The sequence below is a fragment of the Alligator mississippiensis genome, chromosome 3 (genome assembly GCF_030867095.1).
Source record: "Alligator mississippiensis isolate rAllMis1 chromosome 3, rAllMis1, whole genome shotgun sequence".
NCBI lineage: Eukaryota > Metazoa > Chordata > Crocodylia > Alligatoridae > Alligator > Alligator mississippiensis.
In genome coordinates, this window is record NC_081826.1 from 153,973,324 (window position 1) to 153,989,129 (window position 15,806).

At 45.9% G+C, this 15,806-nt stretch overlaps 1 protein-coding gene across 7 annotated transcripts in view; it reads left to right on the forward strand.

Annotated features, from left to right (window-relative positions):
- The window catches only part of PIGG (phosphatidylinositol glycan anchor biosynthesis class G), a 292,922-nt gene that overhangs the window by 41,769 nt on the left and 235,347 nt on the right, over positions 1 to 15,806 (forward strand). For all 7 annotated transcript variants that reach the window (XR_009460921.1, XM_019490733.2, XM_059724553.1 and 4 more), the window contains one exon: positions 949 to 1,161. Coding sequence is in view for 6 of the 7 variants with exons in the window: in XM_019490733.2 (XP_019346278.1) it covers positions 949 to 1,161 (213 nt within the window). In the remaining variant the exon portion in view is untranslated. The remainder of the gene's footprint in view (positions 1 to 948; positions 1,162 to 15,806) is intronic.

Sequence of the window (15,806 nt, forward strand, 5' to 3'; positions counted from 1 at the left end):
GGGAGCCCACTGCCTGTTGCTGTACCCAGGCCCCACTGCTGAGGACTGTCACCTTCCTCCCTCTCTTCTCGTGAGGGTGGGATTCAGGCACAGGAGAGGTCCCCATTCTGAGCCCATGTGGGGGAAAGGGGAAGCCATGGCTCCACAGCTGGGCAGTGCCCCTTAGTGGCTTGGTCGTTCCTGCCACCCACCACTTGTGGCTCCTCGCCAGTGGCTTGGGGCCCACACAGTGCCAGGTGCACAGTGAAGACATATGGGGCTGGGGCCAGGGCTAGGGTCACCAGAGGGCATTAAATTGTATACAGTAATTAGTAAATGGGATAAATATAATTGTATTTTTATCATTTACATCCCCACTACATGCCATGGCTCCACAGGCCAGATTTGGGTTGCGGTCTGGGGATTAAACACCACTGATCTAGCACATAACAGTGAGGCCCTGATCCTGTATAAGTCTTTGTTGTTACCATGCTGCGAATGTAATGCTTCTGGAAAGCTGTGAATCTACATTATTTTAATTTTTCATTTTTCTGTGAATGCTTACAAAAATAATTGGCAATTGTAAGTGCATATTTCAAGGAATCTTACCCCCCACCTTCTTAGTGTTTTATCTAGAACATGGGTTGTCAAGTGCTCTCATACTGTTGACTGCAGCTTAATAAAAAACAGTCTCAAGGATTATCTCTTAAGTATCCTTGCTGTAGCAACAACATTTACTAATATTGAAGAATAATATTTGTTAAGGATTTAATAAACTATAGCTGTCTTCTGCTGCAGTCTAGAAACTGGAAAAAGAGGAACCAGTGTCATGTTATCAGCCAAGGTCTCTGTGGACCATAGTTTGGAACATCTATTCTAGGGCATGTGAACAAATTTTGAAACAATGTAAGCTGTCTTTTTAAAAATGAGACCAGTCTTATAATGTCAATATTCCTTTTCATATTCCAGGCTCTTTAAAACAACCAGAACTTGTGCAGCAGATTGATTTAGCTGCCACATTGGCAATAGGTCTTGGTCTGCCAATCTCAAGAAACAGCATTGGGAATCTCATATTGCCTGTCATAGAAGGGAAGACAATGAGAGAACAACTAAGGTTCTTGCACTTGAATGGGTTTCAGCTTATCCAACTACTTCAAGCGAATGTACCTGCATATGAAAAAGGTAAATTAATTAAAATTATCTTTTTGGCAACTACAAAGATTATGCTTATCCATGAAACTTAAATTTGAGGTTTTAGGACCAACAACACAGTGAGCTACTACAAACTGATAGTTCAACCCAGGTACATGTTGAGAGATCATGCTGAGGTTAAGCTTATTCATATTTGTTTATTCCTTGCTGTTTTGTATACATTTATCATAAAGGATCCTGTCCTAAAGATGGTAGGACCAAAGAAGTGCTTCATAGTACATAGCTATTTCAACTTCATATACAACTGAAGCTCTGTGGTATGGAAACTGCTATTTAGAAAAATGCCAAACTTAATTTCTTCAGTCTTGTGATGGAGCAAGTTTTTCTGCATTTAGTAACATTTTGAAATCTCATTAAATAATTTTTGAGTAACAGAAAATCTGCGCTTTGGTGCTTGTTTGGGGGGAAAAGGAGTTAAAAAAGATTCTCAGAAATATCATTACATGAGCCCCAACTCACTGAATTTTACAGCATTTCATCTGTGGTATGAATTGCCATACACAGTGGGCACCTATAAAATCAGAAGGACATTTATAGAATTTATTTTAAAAAGTGTAAGTAACGTAAGTATGTTCAGGGGAAGGAACAAGGAAGGAGTTGGAGGGCTGGACAGGTGGTGTTGGAATAATGTGGTGGTCAGGAACTTGGAGCAAGATAAGCAAGGCCTGATGAAGGCTGCAGGTGTTTGATAGAAGCAGGCATAGATGAGTTTGCAAGCACCAAATGAAATGAGGGAGCCCTGACAAAGTAAGTAAACTGTTCATCTGAGAAATTTAGTGCTGAGATTGTAAAATAACAGTGAAGTTAATATGGGAGTTTACAAATAAATGACTCGTCAAAGGTGGGGAGTTCACGTGATGTTGGGTACAATAAGTATTGGTGCTATCAAGTGAAACAAAATCCTAATACCTTAGTCTCTGGCCCTGATGGATATTGGGATAGAATGGCTTGACCAGAAAATATTACTGTAATTTAATATAACGTGGACAATGAGAGTAGATGACAGAATGTTAACCAGATCTTTAATGATCAACATAGGTTAAGACTAATTGTATTTTAACATCATGTCAGCTAATAATAATTAAACCTGGGTTTGGTATCTTATAGTGATTACGTATGGTTGGAGCAGGAAAAGGCTAATAATGGGAGGTCAGGGACTGATATTGGTACTCCTTTCTCTCTTTCTGGTCTTGCAGGCCTTGAGGACCTGTAACCACCTTAACTACTGCCTCACATCTCCTCCTGTCTTGTGCAGTCTTGTTCTACCTTTGTCACATCTTCACCTATACCTTCCAGATCAGATATTTGGATCAGATATTAGTGAATGTAATTTATTTTTTGTTGCACAGCTCCCCTTACTCAGCACAAATGAGTAATATTGCCTCTCATTTGAAGAATTTGGATTTGGGGGGTGGTTCAGTGTTGCTGGAAGTTGCCAGGATTTCTGCTACCAGAGTTGGAATGAGCCGGCAGTTTCTCCCATCCTTTGTTTTAGTACTTTAAGGTTTATCAGTCTTTTTTTCATGCAGAAGAAACTTTATTTTGATGTCTAGCTTTGATCTCTGTTTCTTTAGCTAAGGAATGAAATGAAAGGTATGGTGACAGGAGAATATAGTGCCATGTAGAGATATCCGAGCTAACTCTAAATGGAAGCAATTATAGCCATGTTAGTGGGCACATCTATACATTCATTAATGCACAGCGGTTACTGCACATTTACTTTAGTACTTGTATAATCAAGTACTAACTAAATGAGTGGTAACCAGAGTTACTGTACAGTAGCGCCATTGAACATCTTTTTAGTGATGCTACTGCTCGGTAGCGTAATAATACTGCGCAGTGACATATTAACACTGTTTGTGCTGTGATGCGTTACTGCACAGTATTACTAGGCTACCGGGCAGTTAGCGTCTAGTGTAGACACGCTCAGTGTGGTGCTTCACCTAGACTAAACAGTATATTGATAAACAGGGAATTAGCCAGGGTGAGTTGCTGCTGTAATGCAACTATCCTACTCTGTTTCATGCACAGAGTTCTGTGCAATAATAAAGGGAATCCATTTGGACTGTAGAAGCTGGATCTTTGGTAAGAGTACTGCTTTGGCACTTGTGCCAAGAACTATTGTTCTGTGAGCATATGGAGCTTCCTGGAAGCTTACTGGTGTCACCCTCCAAATTATCCCTCCTATCACTTCTGTCCCAACCTGCATATTCCTTGCAGGTAGTTAATTTAGAACTAGCTTAGTTACCTATGCATGGCACTGCATTGTGCATTCAAAGCTTAGGGTGGGAAGATAGTAAAGATGTCTGTTAGTTTCTTGTTGATATGTATCATCAATACAGAGGTCCTGCTATGGGGGACCTAGAGTTATAGCATCAGTGGTCCAATTAATGCTTCCTGCTGCAGCAACAGTGAAGACTTGTAAGGATGGAATCAAGTCCCAGGTGTGCTAGAGAAAGCTTTTCTAGGAGCCTCAGAGTTAATTGCCCTGCTGCTGTAAGCTATTAACCCTTATTCTGCCTGGGCATGAGGTTTCACAGAGCAAGAGCTATGTCTGTTGCCTCTAACTGCTGACCCTCCATCTTGTTAGGATTTGGGGCTGTGAATTGGACAGACCCATAGGGTTCCAACACCTACCTAAAGCTTGGGGTCCATTGTAGGATGGGTTGGCCAGGAGCTGAGGTTTTCCAAAGAAGACAAACCAGAGTTCTAGTAGACTCAGTGGTACGTCATGCTAACTCTAGAGAGTCCAGCTGGGAGGCTATGGCGAATTTTGGGGATACTGTAGCCCACGCTGTAGCCACCCCTTCCAGCACCGCCACCACCTGCCCTGAGCCCAACTCTGGCCCAACCCCCTTGCCAGGAAGAGGCCAGCGCAGCCCCTGGCCCCAAGTTTACAGTGTGCAGCCCACCCTCACCCTGTGCACAAATCCAGGGGGACACATGCCTCCCTCAGGGGTGCATGCAGCAGCAGGGAGCCGCCCCCTCCTCCCCACACCCCCCCCGGATGAGCCTCCCACGGCTTTGTCCCCCCACCCAGCGGGGTTGCACTTACCGCCCTGGCTGGGCAGTGCTTGCCACTTCCCCCCTCCCTCACTGTGATGGCCTTGATCTGCACCCCTTCCCCCACATAGACTTACTGGCAGGATGCTGCTCTCCAAGCTGCTGGGATTTATTTCTGGCTGTGTGCATGCTGCGGCTGCACGCATGCATGCAGCATTTATCAGTGACATTATCAGCTACACCGACCAAAAAAAGCTGATTGCCAATAATGTTAATTTTCCTTTTATCGGTACCAGTCTGATATGCAACCGATATATTGGTGCATCTCTAGTAATATCCTACTATTCTGTAAACAAATATCCAGGAAGAATACACTTTACCAGTGGTTGGCAACTGTTTCAGTTGCAGGCCAGAATGACCCCATATGGGTCACAGGAAGGACGGTAGGTGCTAAGACCCGGCCACCACTCCTGCTTTTTCCCACAGCAGCGTAGGGAAAGCTCCCCCCACTGCTGCTTTTTCTCATGGTTGTACAGGGAAAGTTGTCTTTGCTGCGACTTCTCCCTGTGTTAGCACGGGGAAAGCAACTGCTGCTGAAGCCCTCTGCTGCTGAATGCCACCTAATCCGATGTCTGTGGCTGGGCCAAATGGCTCTGTAGGATGGATCTGGTCCTCAGGTCTTAGGTTGCCAGTCCCTGTGCTATACACACCAGCACGTTCCTTTGTAGGATTTGTCCAGAACAAGAATCTGGCATTTTGCACAGAAGTGATTAGGATTCATGTTTGAGTAGAAAGAGGTACAGTATTATTAGTACAGAGCTTCCCATGGATTCCTCCCTGGGAGACATGAATACTGAGGCATGGTGTGTGGCTGACCAGTAGGGGGTGTTCCTGCGTTGAGCCACTCACCTCACTGAGCCCGACCAACTTCCAGGCTCCGAGTGCCTCCCTGGGGGTGCCTCGTGTCCAGCTGACCCCCTTCCTGGAGTCCACCTGCAAGCATGGGGTTAACACTGCCACCACCCAGAGTCTGGATGGATCTGGGACCTGTGCCTTCTGGGAAACCCAGGCCTATTGGTCCTTGAGGGTACTTGACACACTACAAGAACTTGGGGTGCTTCCCTCAGTCAGAAGCACAAATAGTGGTTTCCCTTAGCCACACCAAGAGGACCCTGAGGCACAATTTAGACCCTCTCCCAATAAGTCTCCCATGCTAGGTACAAAGGAGAACTTTATTGGTTACAAGAAATAGGTTTGGAATAGGGTACAGGGTAGAGCAATATCAGAGAAATCTCTTGGAGCAAAGTGGCATGGTAGCCTTTGATTATGCATCTGTGTTACTGCAAGCTATATGTCTAGATAGATCTCAGGTAGCTTACTCACAAGTATCATCCAGAAGCAGGTGAAGATTCCCTCCGGAGGCAAGCAGTTCATTGACCATGAGTTTCAAGAGAGAAAGAGAGTTTCAGATGGACTAGCTTCTCTGAGAGTTTTCATCATGGCTACTCCCTTCCTCCTGGGCAGTCCTTCCCTTATGACTTCATTTACTTGATCCAGTGAAGGCCAGCAATGGTTGACTGCCAGCCAACCAATTGAAATGCATCACTGGTTGCTGGGTAGACTGGCAGGTTTTTAGTCCCCTCCCAGTCATGTTGGCATTGCTTAGAACAATAGGGAGCTTAAGCCCCCCCCAACTAGGTATGTGTTGCCAGTCACGTAGGCAGAGGGAGCAGGTTTCCTCCCTCCCTCAGGAATGTATCCAGCTCAGGTTACAACTCGGGGTTGCCTGAAGAAATGGGGCAGAGGAGTCTGCCCTCTGCAGTGACCATGGTAACCGCATTGTCAGATAGCATAGCTTGGGGAGAGACAGAGATGCTATTCTAATTAAAACTCATATTTACCTAAAAGATATATTTAAAAGGGAATAAGTTTAATTAGTTTTAGGAAACTGAAGATTGGTGGATATAGAATCATTAATACCCAGAAGTGCCTAGATGTAGGCAAACACAAAGTACAGCTGTGCCTCTGAACTCCCACATTTCTCTGTAGCTAATGTGCTTGACTCCTGCTGTCTGTTGGATGTCTGTTCACTTGTGACTAAGACAACACCTAAGCTGACTTCTGAGGATCTCTGCTGAATGGTTTCTGAATATAATGGGGAAGGGTAAGAGAAGTGGGGCACCCACTTTTTTTCCCAGTAGGCTAGCATTTGCCCAGGAAATGGGAGATAGGAGGTCTAGGATTTCTTCAGCCTGAGAGTTTTGAACTTGTATCTGCCATTTCCCAGGAGAGTGAACTAGGGTACAGAATAGGTTGTCTGGGTACATTTTCCAACCTGTCTGTTGAAGCTATTGAGCAGCCAAAACTGACGAAGTCAGGGGGCCAGATTAAAAACCAGAAAGCTTGGTTCTGTGGCCCAGGGAGGAAGATGATCCCCAGAGAAGGTCAAGTTCTGTAGTTCAATATCTGCTGCCAAAAAAGCTGTCTAATGTAAAATGTATAAAAAGTCCAGGTGGTAGAGTTCTGTAACCATTAGGTTACAGAATCAGGTATCTTCAGTTTTACTCCCAGCAATGTTTATGCATTGTATATTTGATTTTATTAATTTAAAAAACAGAAATAACCATAAGATCATAGGGAAGTAGGGCTGGAAGGGACCTTACAGGGTCATTCAGTCCAGCCACCTGCTTGAGGCAGGATAGTTCCTAACTAAACCTTCCAGCCAAGTGCCTGTCCAACCTGCTCCTGAAAATTGCCAAGGCTGTTTCCACAGTTTCTGTAGGTAGCCTGTTCCAATGCTTGACCGCTGTCATAGTCAGGAAGTTCTTTCTGATCTCCAACCTACATTTCCAGTGCTACAGCTTGAGGCCATTGCTCCTAGTCCTGTTTGCACTGGTCACAGAGAAAAGCCCATCTCCATCTTCTCTATAATTGTTCTTTATGTATCTGAAGACTGTTAACAAATCCCTTCCGTTTTCTCTTTTTGTGACAAGAGAACCCTAGTTCTTTTAGTTTTTCCTTCTAAGTCTTGCTTCCCAGGCCTCTAATAATATTTGTTCTGTGCTGGACTCTTTCCAAACTGTCCATATCCTTCTTGAAGTGTGGGGCCCAACACTAGACACAGTATTCCAAGTGAGGCCTCACCAGTGCTGAATAAAGCAGACGAATCACTTCCTTTGATTTGTAAGTGACACTCCTGTGAATACAACTTAGTATGCTGTTGGCATATTTTGCAACAAGAGCCCACTCTAGGTTTATAATCAGTTTATGGTCTACTGTAATCCTCAAGTCCTTCTCTGTAGTACTGCAGCCTAGCTAGTTGTTTTCCCAGTCTGTATTTATTTATGCAGTTATTTTGTCTAGAGGTGCACCAATGCATTGGTCTGTTACCGGATCAGTACCAATATAAAGAAAATCGATGGTATCGGAAACCAGCTTTTTTTGCCTGATTTGGCCGATAATGTGGCGAATAAATGCCCTGTGCATGCGCATGGCCACAGCGCAGCATGTAGGCAGCGAGGAGCACAGCCTGGCAGCTTGGAGAGCTGCTTCCAGCTGGTAAGTCTGTTGTAGTAGAAGGGGCATGGTGGGGGGGAGGGGCAGATCAAGGTCCCTGCTGTGAGGGAGGGAATGGGACAGGTACTGCCTAACTGGCGGGGGCGGGATAAAGCCATGCAGTTATGATCTCCAACCTACATTTCCAGTGCTACAGCTATGCGGGGGGGCGGGATGAAGCCATGCAGCCCCCCATGCATCTGGGGGCACGAGGAGGAGAGGAGGGCATGTGCCCCTGTATCTGCGTGGGGCAGGGCGGACTGCACTGTGGGCTAGGGCCGGAGTTGCATTGGGCTGTTCCTGGTGGGGGCTGGGCTGGGCTGTGCTGTGCTTGCGGCGGGTGGCGGCAGTGCTGGGAGGGGGGGTTGGGGGCCTCCGGTGAATTTTGGAGTGGTTGCATGTCCCCCTTCCCAGTGCCCTGAGCACAGCTCGGCCCACCCCCTCCGGGAACAGCCTGGCACAGTCCTGTCCCCAGCCCGCAGCGGCAGCCCGCCCCTCCCCACACGCAGATCTGGAGGCACGCATCCCCTATGCCCTCCCAGGGTGTGCACACTGGCAGGAGCTGCCACTCCCTCCCTGCCCCCCATGGACAATCCATGGCTGCATCCTGCACCCCGCCCCACTCCAGCTGGTTAGCCCCTGCCCCAGCCCCACTCCTTCACTCACCTCAGAGGCCTTGATCTGCCCTCCCATGCCCCTTCCCTTCCCCCTCCCCTTCCACCACAACAGACTTACCAGCCGACACTGCTCTTCAAGTTGCCAGGCTGTGTATCAGAAATCGGATTGGTATTGGCCGATATGCCTCCTTACAAATCAGCTATTGGTATTGGCCCAAAAAATCTCTATTGGTGTGCCTCGAATTCTGTCCTAAGTAAGGATATTGCATTTGTCCTTGCTGAATCTCATATTATTGATTGAGGACTATTTCTTCAGTCTGTCCAGGTCATTCAGGATTTTAGCCCTGCCCTCCGAAGTGTCTGCAGTTCCACCCAAGTTGGTGTTAAATTCAGATTTGCAAAGTGTGCCTTTAGTTTTATCCTCCAAATCATTAATTAAGATGTTGAACAATATGGGACCCGGTGGGGATCCGCATTTGGTACTTCCTTTCAACTAGACATTGAGCCATTGAGAACTATTTGTTGATCATGGTGATCCAACCGGTTATGTATCCACCCTACTGTACTTTCATTTAGTCTGTATTTCCTTACCTTGTCAATGAGAATATTTTGGGAGACGGTGTCAGAAGTATTGCTGAAGTCAAGGTATGTCACATCCTCTACTATTCCCCAGATCTACAGAGCCTGTTGAGTTGTCATAGTAGGAAATTAGGTTGGTCAGGCATGATGTGCTCCTGGTGAATCCACACTGGCTATTCTTGATGACCTTGTTGTTGAGGTGCTTCACAACAGATTTCTTGAGGATCTGCTCCATGATCTTTCTAGGTATCGAGGTCAGGCTGGCTGGTTTATAATTTTCAGGATCTTCCTCCTTGCCATTCTTTAAGATGGGTACTGTATGTGGCCTTTTCACCCAGCCTCCATGAGTTCTTAAAAAGGATAGTTAATGGCTCAGAAATTGCCACAGCCAATTCCTTCAGTACCCTAGGGTGCATCCTATCTGTCCCTGCTGACTTGAGCACAGCTAGCTTCTCTAAGTAATCCCTAACCTGTTCTTCTACTCCTCTAGGCTGTTTGTGTCCTTTCCTATTTTTTCTGCCAACTGCACTTTCAAATAGGGGCAGCTACCAAATTACAAGGACTGAAGTAAAAAAAGGCATTAAATACTTCAGCTTTCTTTGCAGCATCTGCAACTAGATTGCTTATCTGCATTCCATAAGTGACCTGTGGTTTCTTTGGTCTTCCTCTTGTTTCTGACCTACTTGTAGAATCTCTTTTTATTACCTTTTTATGTCCCTTGCCAGGTGCATGTCAAATATTGCATTGGCTTCTCTAATTTTTTCCCTGCATACCTGTGTGATATTCTTATACTCTTCCCTAGTATGACCAAGCTTTCATTTCTTGTAGGATTTCCTTTTGAGTTTCAACTCATTGAAGAGATTTTAGCAGTCTTCTGTTCCACGTCCCATCCTTCTGTTACATTGGGATAGCTTGCTCCTGCTCCCATGAAAGTGCTTCCTTATAGTGCACCATGGCAAAAGGAACCAGAACACAGGGCTTCCTCCTTCAAGGGAAATTTGGGGAAACTTCTGATGACACTGGTAGCTGAGAATGCCGATTAGCTTTGGTTTCTGCAGTCAAAGCTAACATAGCAAATTATTGGTCACTGCCAACACCAAAGCTATTTAAGAAGAAGCTAAGGGAAAAATCTGTTGTAGAAATTCCTAAGAAAACCTATACTTTTTTCAAACAAAATCTTCAGCATGATCATAAAGGCAAAAGGAGCATTTTTATATAGGAAGTCCCTATAGAGAATATTCCTCTTTATCTTCCCATTGTACCCTGTGTCTTAAGAATTGGATGGATGGTTGCAATAGTTCTAAGTTCATATCTTTTAAGGAGCCAAGCAAATTGGTGACAAACAGACTCACTGCAACTTGTAAGCTACTGGAAAGGATTCAAAGCTAGCAGTTCAAAATCAAGAACTTTTTAACCCCAAGGCAGAGTACCCCAGTACAGTCATACATCAAAACATGTAGGGAGGCATTTGCCCCCTCAAGGACTCGGAACCCGGCTGCCGTCATAGTCCGCAATCCCTTGTGGTTGAGGATGATCCCTCCCATGGGTCAAGTAAATGGTTGTGGATGAGTCTGTTGATGGCTGAGAAGGCTGATCCTAGAACCGCAGACTCTGGCAGATGCCACAAGCGGTGGTTAATTGGACCATAAATTTCTTAGTTGTCTTTCTTTTCCTTCCATTTCTATTGTTTTTCTGTCTTCAGGGTGAGACAGTTTTTCTTAAAGTAAAATATACCATCTCTCATAAGACGTCACCATGTAGCCCTGTTCCAGGCTAGTTTTTCCCAATTTGTGATGACAGTGCCATGCTTAATATTTACCTTGAGGGTGCTCTTGAAGCATTTCCTCTGGCCCCACTGTGTCCTTTGTCTTTGGCTAAGTTGGGAGTATAGCAGTTGTTTTGGTAAACATATATCAGGCATGCACACACAATTCCCTGTCCACTGCAGTGGATGTTGAATAATCAACACTTCCATATGGGTGGTGTTAGCATTGGTGAGGACACTGGCATTTATGCGAAAATCCTCCCACTTTATGCCAAGGATCTTCCGGATGTAGTGCTGGTGAAGGCATTCCAGGTTTTTCAGATTTTCCTTTCCATTAGAGATTGGCTTCAGAACTGAAGCAGAAGTCCCTTTGAAAATCAAGCAATAATTAGAAGTCAAAGAAAGCTGCATTTTTGTAGTGTAAATTATGCTTAGATTAGAGAATACCTGCTGTCTTTCAGGGCAGTTCACATATAAAAATAAGTTCAGCGCTTCTGCCTAGTGCCCCACTGGTCCAAGAAACACAGGTTTGGATTTCAAAGTAAAGGACTCCTTTGTACCCATGGGAAAATTTTAGATATTTTGTCTTCTCAGTTCTTGGACCAGCTTCAGTTAGCAACTTTCTCTTTTTTATTTGTTTTATGGTGGCATCTGAAAACCATGGATACATTGTTGTGGCACTGGACAGTAATCACAAAGGTACGTTGATCTTGGCTATACAATTGTTTCTTCAGGATAGTTAACTGAAGTTTTACAGCCAAGTACCATAGAGAAGTAGATAGGTTTGAAAACAGTAGGTTCTTTCTACATTTTTGAGCAGAATGGTCTGCCTCCCTTTTCCTGTTCTTGGAACATCTTTGGAAAGTTATGTCATAAATAGAAAGCTATACCTCAAGCATATGAAGTGCATACATCAATTATTCCCTGTTCATTTCTTTATATCTGAAATGCCAGGCTGTCAGGGCCTCAAAATTGCTTCAGGTAACATGTTAAAATCTTCTTCAGTTTGGCACATCTGGCAAAACATTCACCAATGGGTTAGAGCACTTTTTTCAAGATAACTAGTGACATTGTGGAAGGAAATCTGAGGATCCTCACAGGAATGTTTATAAAATTGTTTTCTGTTCCACAATAAATACCTTCTCTGTTAGAAAAAGGTGCCTTGTGGTTGGTTCTCAATAATTCCTTAGATTACAATTTTTTTCTTTGTGTGTGAATTTTTATTTTTGCTGATAATTCTACCATAATAATAGTCCATTTTATCCTTTACCACCTACATGTGTGAACCATTACTTGCTGCTTCCCTCTTGGGATAAAAGACAAGAGAAGTTGTGCAGCAGAATAAGATGTTTCTTACCTGATTGATTTTCTTTCTGCAAGCAGTTTTCTCTCCTCATTTAACCCACCTGGTAGTTTGGTACACTAGCAGAATACAAATTGAACTTTTTTTCTAGAGGGAGAATGAATGTATTAAGATTAGTCAGTGTACTTGCAGGTTCTCCTTATGTTAGTGATTGGCTGTTGGAGTAGCTTTCCAGTGGCCTGAGTTTAAGGACAGAGTTTTGTCCTGGTCGTTCTTCCTTGGGAAGAAGCCACAGTGAGTTATCTATGAATATACAGAGCCAATCTTGCACTAACAAAAACAGGAACAGTGCACAATAATATTTCTATTTTTATCTGTGTTAAAATATACAAAGTAATGAACAGCATGTAGACAGCCAACCAGTAACTTTATTTTTGCCTTTGCTAATCCAACAGAAAAAGAAGCCATTTAATGAAATTGTGTGGTCACAAAAGGGCTCTTGTACTACTACTTGGTTTTAGAATCATGAGTATTTGATTTTTTGATGGACAAAATAATCTTCAAGCTAAAGTGTATTTATTTCAGGTAGATGAAACTTAAACTTTAAATGAAAATTCTGAATCTGATTTGTGGAGTTTATAACTCTGAGGGGAAGAGCTAATAGAAACTGACATAGAAGCAGTAGATCATTTTCTTTCGCAAGAGGAGAGTCCAGATAGTTGATAAAGGACTCTGAAAATGGAGAATTAAAATGACAGGGGAGGATAGAAATAGGAGAAAAGTGGAGGGAGATATAGCTAGACTCAGACATATGTGGGTGGGTTGGGAGTGACTTCTTTCTGTGAACTGGAGGATGGCAGCTACAGATTGGTGGTGCACATGAGTGTTCCCTTCCCAAACTGTGCACATAAACATGCATATCACATGTGTTGCCAATGCAGTTGTAGAAAGCTATCATAGGGCTGTGGGATTACATCTTTTGTCTAACCCTTTATGGATTGCTCTTTAAGCAGAGATCACTTTGGCCTGGATTTTAGACCATCTTTTTTCCTTCCTGAACTCAGAGGCTTCTCCCACAACTTGTTTGTTTTGTCTCTGGGGCTTGTTTTCCTAAAAAGGACAGACTGCCCTGCTCTCCTTCCTGAAGGACTGCTTACAGATATTGTTATATTCATGTGTGGAAGTTCACTAACTACTTCCTCCTGCTTTTGGCTGTGAGCTTTTACATAGCTTTCCTCAAGTGTTGTGCTCTTGATGTGAAATTGAAATGGTGGTTTGAGTAGAGTGGTTAACTTTCATTCCAGGGGCAGGATGAAAAACAAAGCAGTATTAGAGAAAAGGGGCAGATGATAACATAGATTCAGGATTTTGAAAAGGGGAGGAGAGGGGAGGAGCGGAGGAGCAGCCGCTGGTGTTGCAGCCATGGCCGTGTCCTCCTTCCCTGGGCCTCCACACTCCACCCCCCCCCCCCCCCCCCCCGATGAGTTCTCCTTTCGTTTCCCTGCAGAGCAGTCCCTCCCCTCTCCTTACCTTGCCTACTGATGACCAAGGATCCTGGTTTTCCCTGATCAAAAAAATCACAAATTCTTCGATTAAAACCCCCAAAGTCCACGATTTAAAATAAAAAACCTGCCGCAGGGCCCCTCCCCCCCAAACATGCTGGTGCCCTTTGCCGCCTCCTCCATAGCCACCTGCACCCCCCACAGCTACCAGGGCTATGTAGCCAGGGACCTGGGTCCACAGCCCCCTGCCCTTTGTAGGAGACGGTGGCTGCTGCAGCAGAACAGAGCACGGAGCCTGGGTCACCCCTCCCAGTGGTCTTCTGTGGTCTTGGGCAGGGGGCCTGGCTCCCCGCTACTGTGTGCACTCCCAGGGAGTAGGGGGCACCTGTGCCCCTCAGATCTGTGCGTGGACCAGGGGTAGGATGCCTGCTGCGGGCTTGGGCTCCCACCCTGTTCCCCTTCCTCAGGACCTCCACAGCCCCGCATGTGTGACCCGGTGCTGCACGGAACAGCAGAGCCACATAGGAAAGCTGCTTGCCGCTGGAAGCTCCGCACTGCTCTGCTGATGTGTCCTCCACACGTGGGGCTGCAGCGAGGGACACAACCCTGTGCTACTTCTCCCACTGATACTGTGTGTGTGAAGGATGTGTCGCCAGGGCAGCACAGAGCTTGCAGTGGGAAGGAGATCCCCTTGTGCAGCTCCACTGTTCCCTGTACTGCTGGGTCACACCTGCTGGGCTGTGGAGGCCCTGGGGGAGGGCAGCAGGGCAGGAACCCAAGCCTGAAGCAGGCAGCCCATGCCTGCACCCACCCCACACTCAGATTTGGGGGGCACGGGACCCCCTGCTCCCAGGGAGCGCAATCGACAGCGGGGAGCTGACTCGATCCCCTGCTCCCTGAACAAGCCACCCGTGGCCCTAGATTCATAGATACTAGGGTCGGAAGGGACCTCAATAGATCATCGAGTCCGACCCCCTGCGTAGGCAGGAGAGAGTGTTGGGTTCAGGTGACCCCAGCTAAATGCTTATCTAACCTCCTCTTGAAGACCCCCAGGGTAGGGGAGAGCACCACCTCCCTTGGGAGCCCATTCCAGACCTTGGCCACTGTAACTGTGAAGAAGTTCTTCCTAATGTCTAGTCTAAATCTGCTCTCTGCTAGCTTGTGGCCATTATTTCTTGTGACCCCCAGGGGCGCCTTGGTGAGTAGAGCCTCACCAATTCGCTTCTGCACCCCCATGATGAATTTATAGGCAGCCACAAGGTTGCCTCTGAACGTTCTCTTGGGGAAGCTGACGAGGTCCAGGTGCCGCAGTCTCTCCTCATAGGGCTTGGCCTGCAAGCCCTTAACCATACGAGTGGTCCTTCTCTGGACCCTCTCAAGGTTATCCACACCCCTCTTGAAGTGCGGCACCCAAAACTGCACGCAGTATTCCAACTGCGGCCTGACCAGCGCCCTATAGAGGGGAAGTATCACCTCCTTGGATCTGTTCGTCATGCATCTGCTGATGCACGATAAAGTGCCATTGGCTTTTCTGATGGCTTCGTCACACTGCCGACTCATGATCATCTTGGAGTCCACTCGGACTCCAAGATCCCTTTCCGCTTCCATTCCACCAAGCAGGTCATTCCCTAGGCAGTAGGTATGCTGGACATTTTTCCTCCCTAGGTGCAGCACTTTGCATTTCTCCTTGTTGAATTGCATTCTGTTGTTTTCCGCCCACATGTCCAACCTGTCCAGGTCTGCTTGTAGTTGTTCCCTGCCCTCCGGCGTGTCCACTTCTCCCCATAGCTTTGTGTCATCCGCAAACTTGGACAGAGTACACTTCACTCCCTCATCCAAGTAGCTGATGAAGATATTGAAGAGTATCGGTCCAAGGACTGAGCCCTGCAGGACCCCACTGCCCACACCCTTCCAGGTTGATACCGACCCATCGACTGCGACTCTCTGGGTGCGACCCTCTAGCCAGTTCGCCACCTACTGGACCGTGTAGTCATCCAAGTCACAGCCTCTTAACTTGTTTATCAGTATGGTGTGGGATACCGTATCTAAGGCCTTCCTGAAGTCTAAGTGTACGACATCAACCCCTACTCCTGCGTCCAGGCGTTTTGTAACCTGGTCATAAAAAGAGACTAGATTAGTCAGGCATGATCTACCTGCTACGAACCTGTGCTGGTTCCCCCTCAGCATAATTTGTCCTGCTGGGCTTTCGCAAATTTGAGCATTGATAATAAAGACTTTGCCTAGGATGGAGGTGAGATTGACTGCCCTATAGTTGCCTGTGTCCTCCTCCC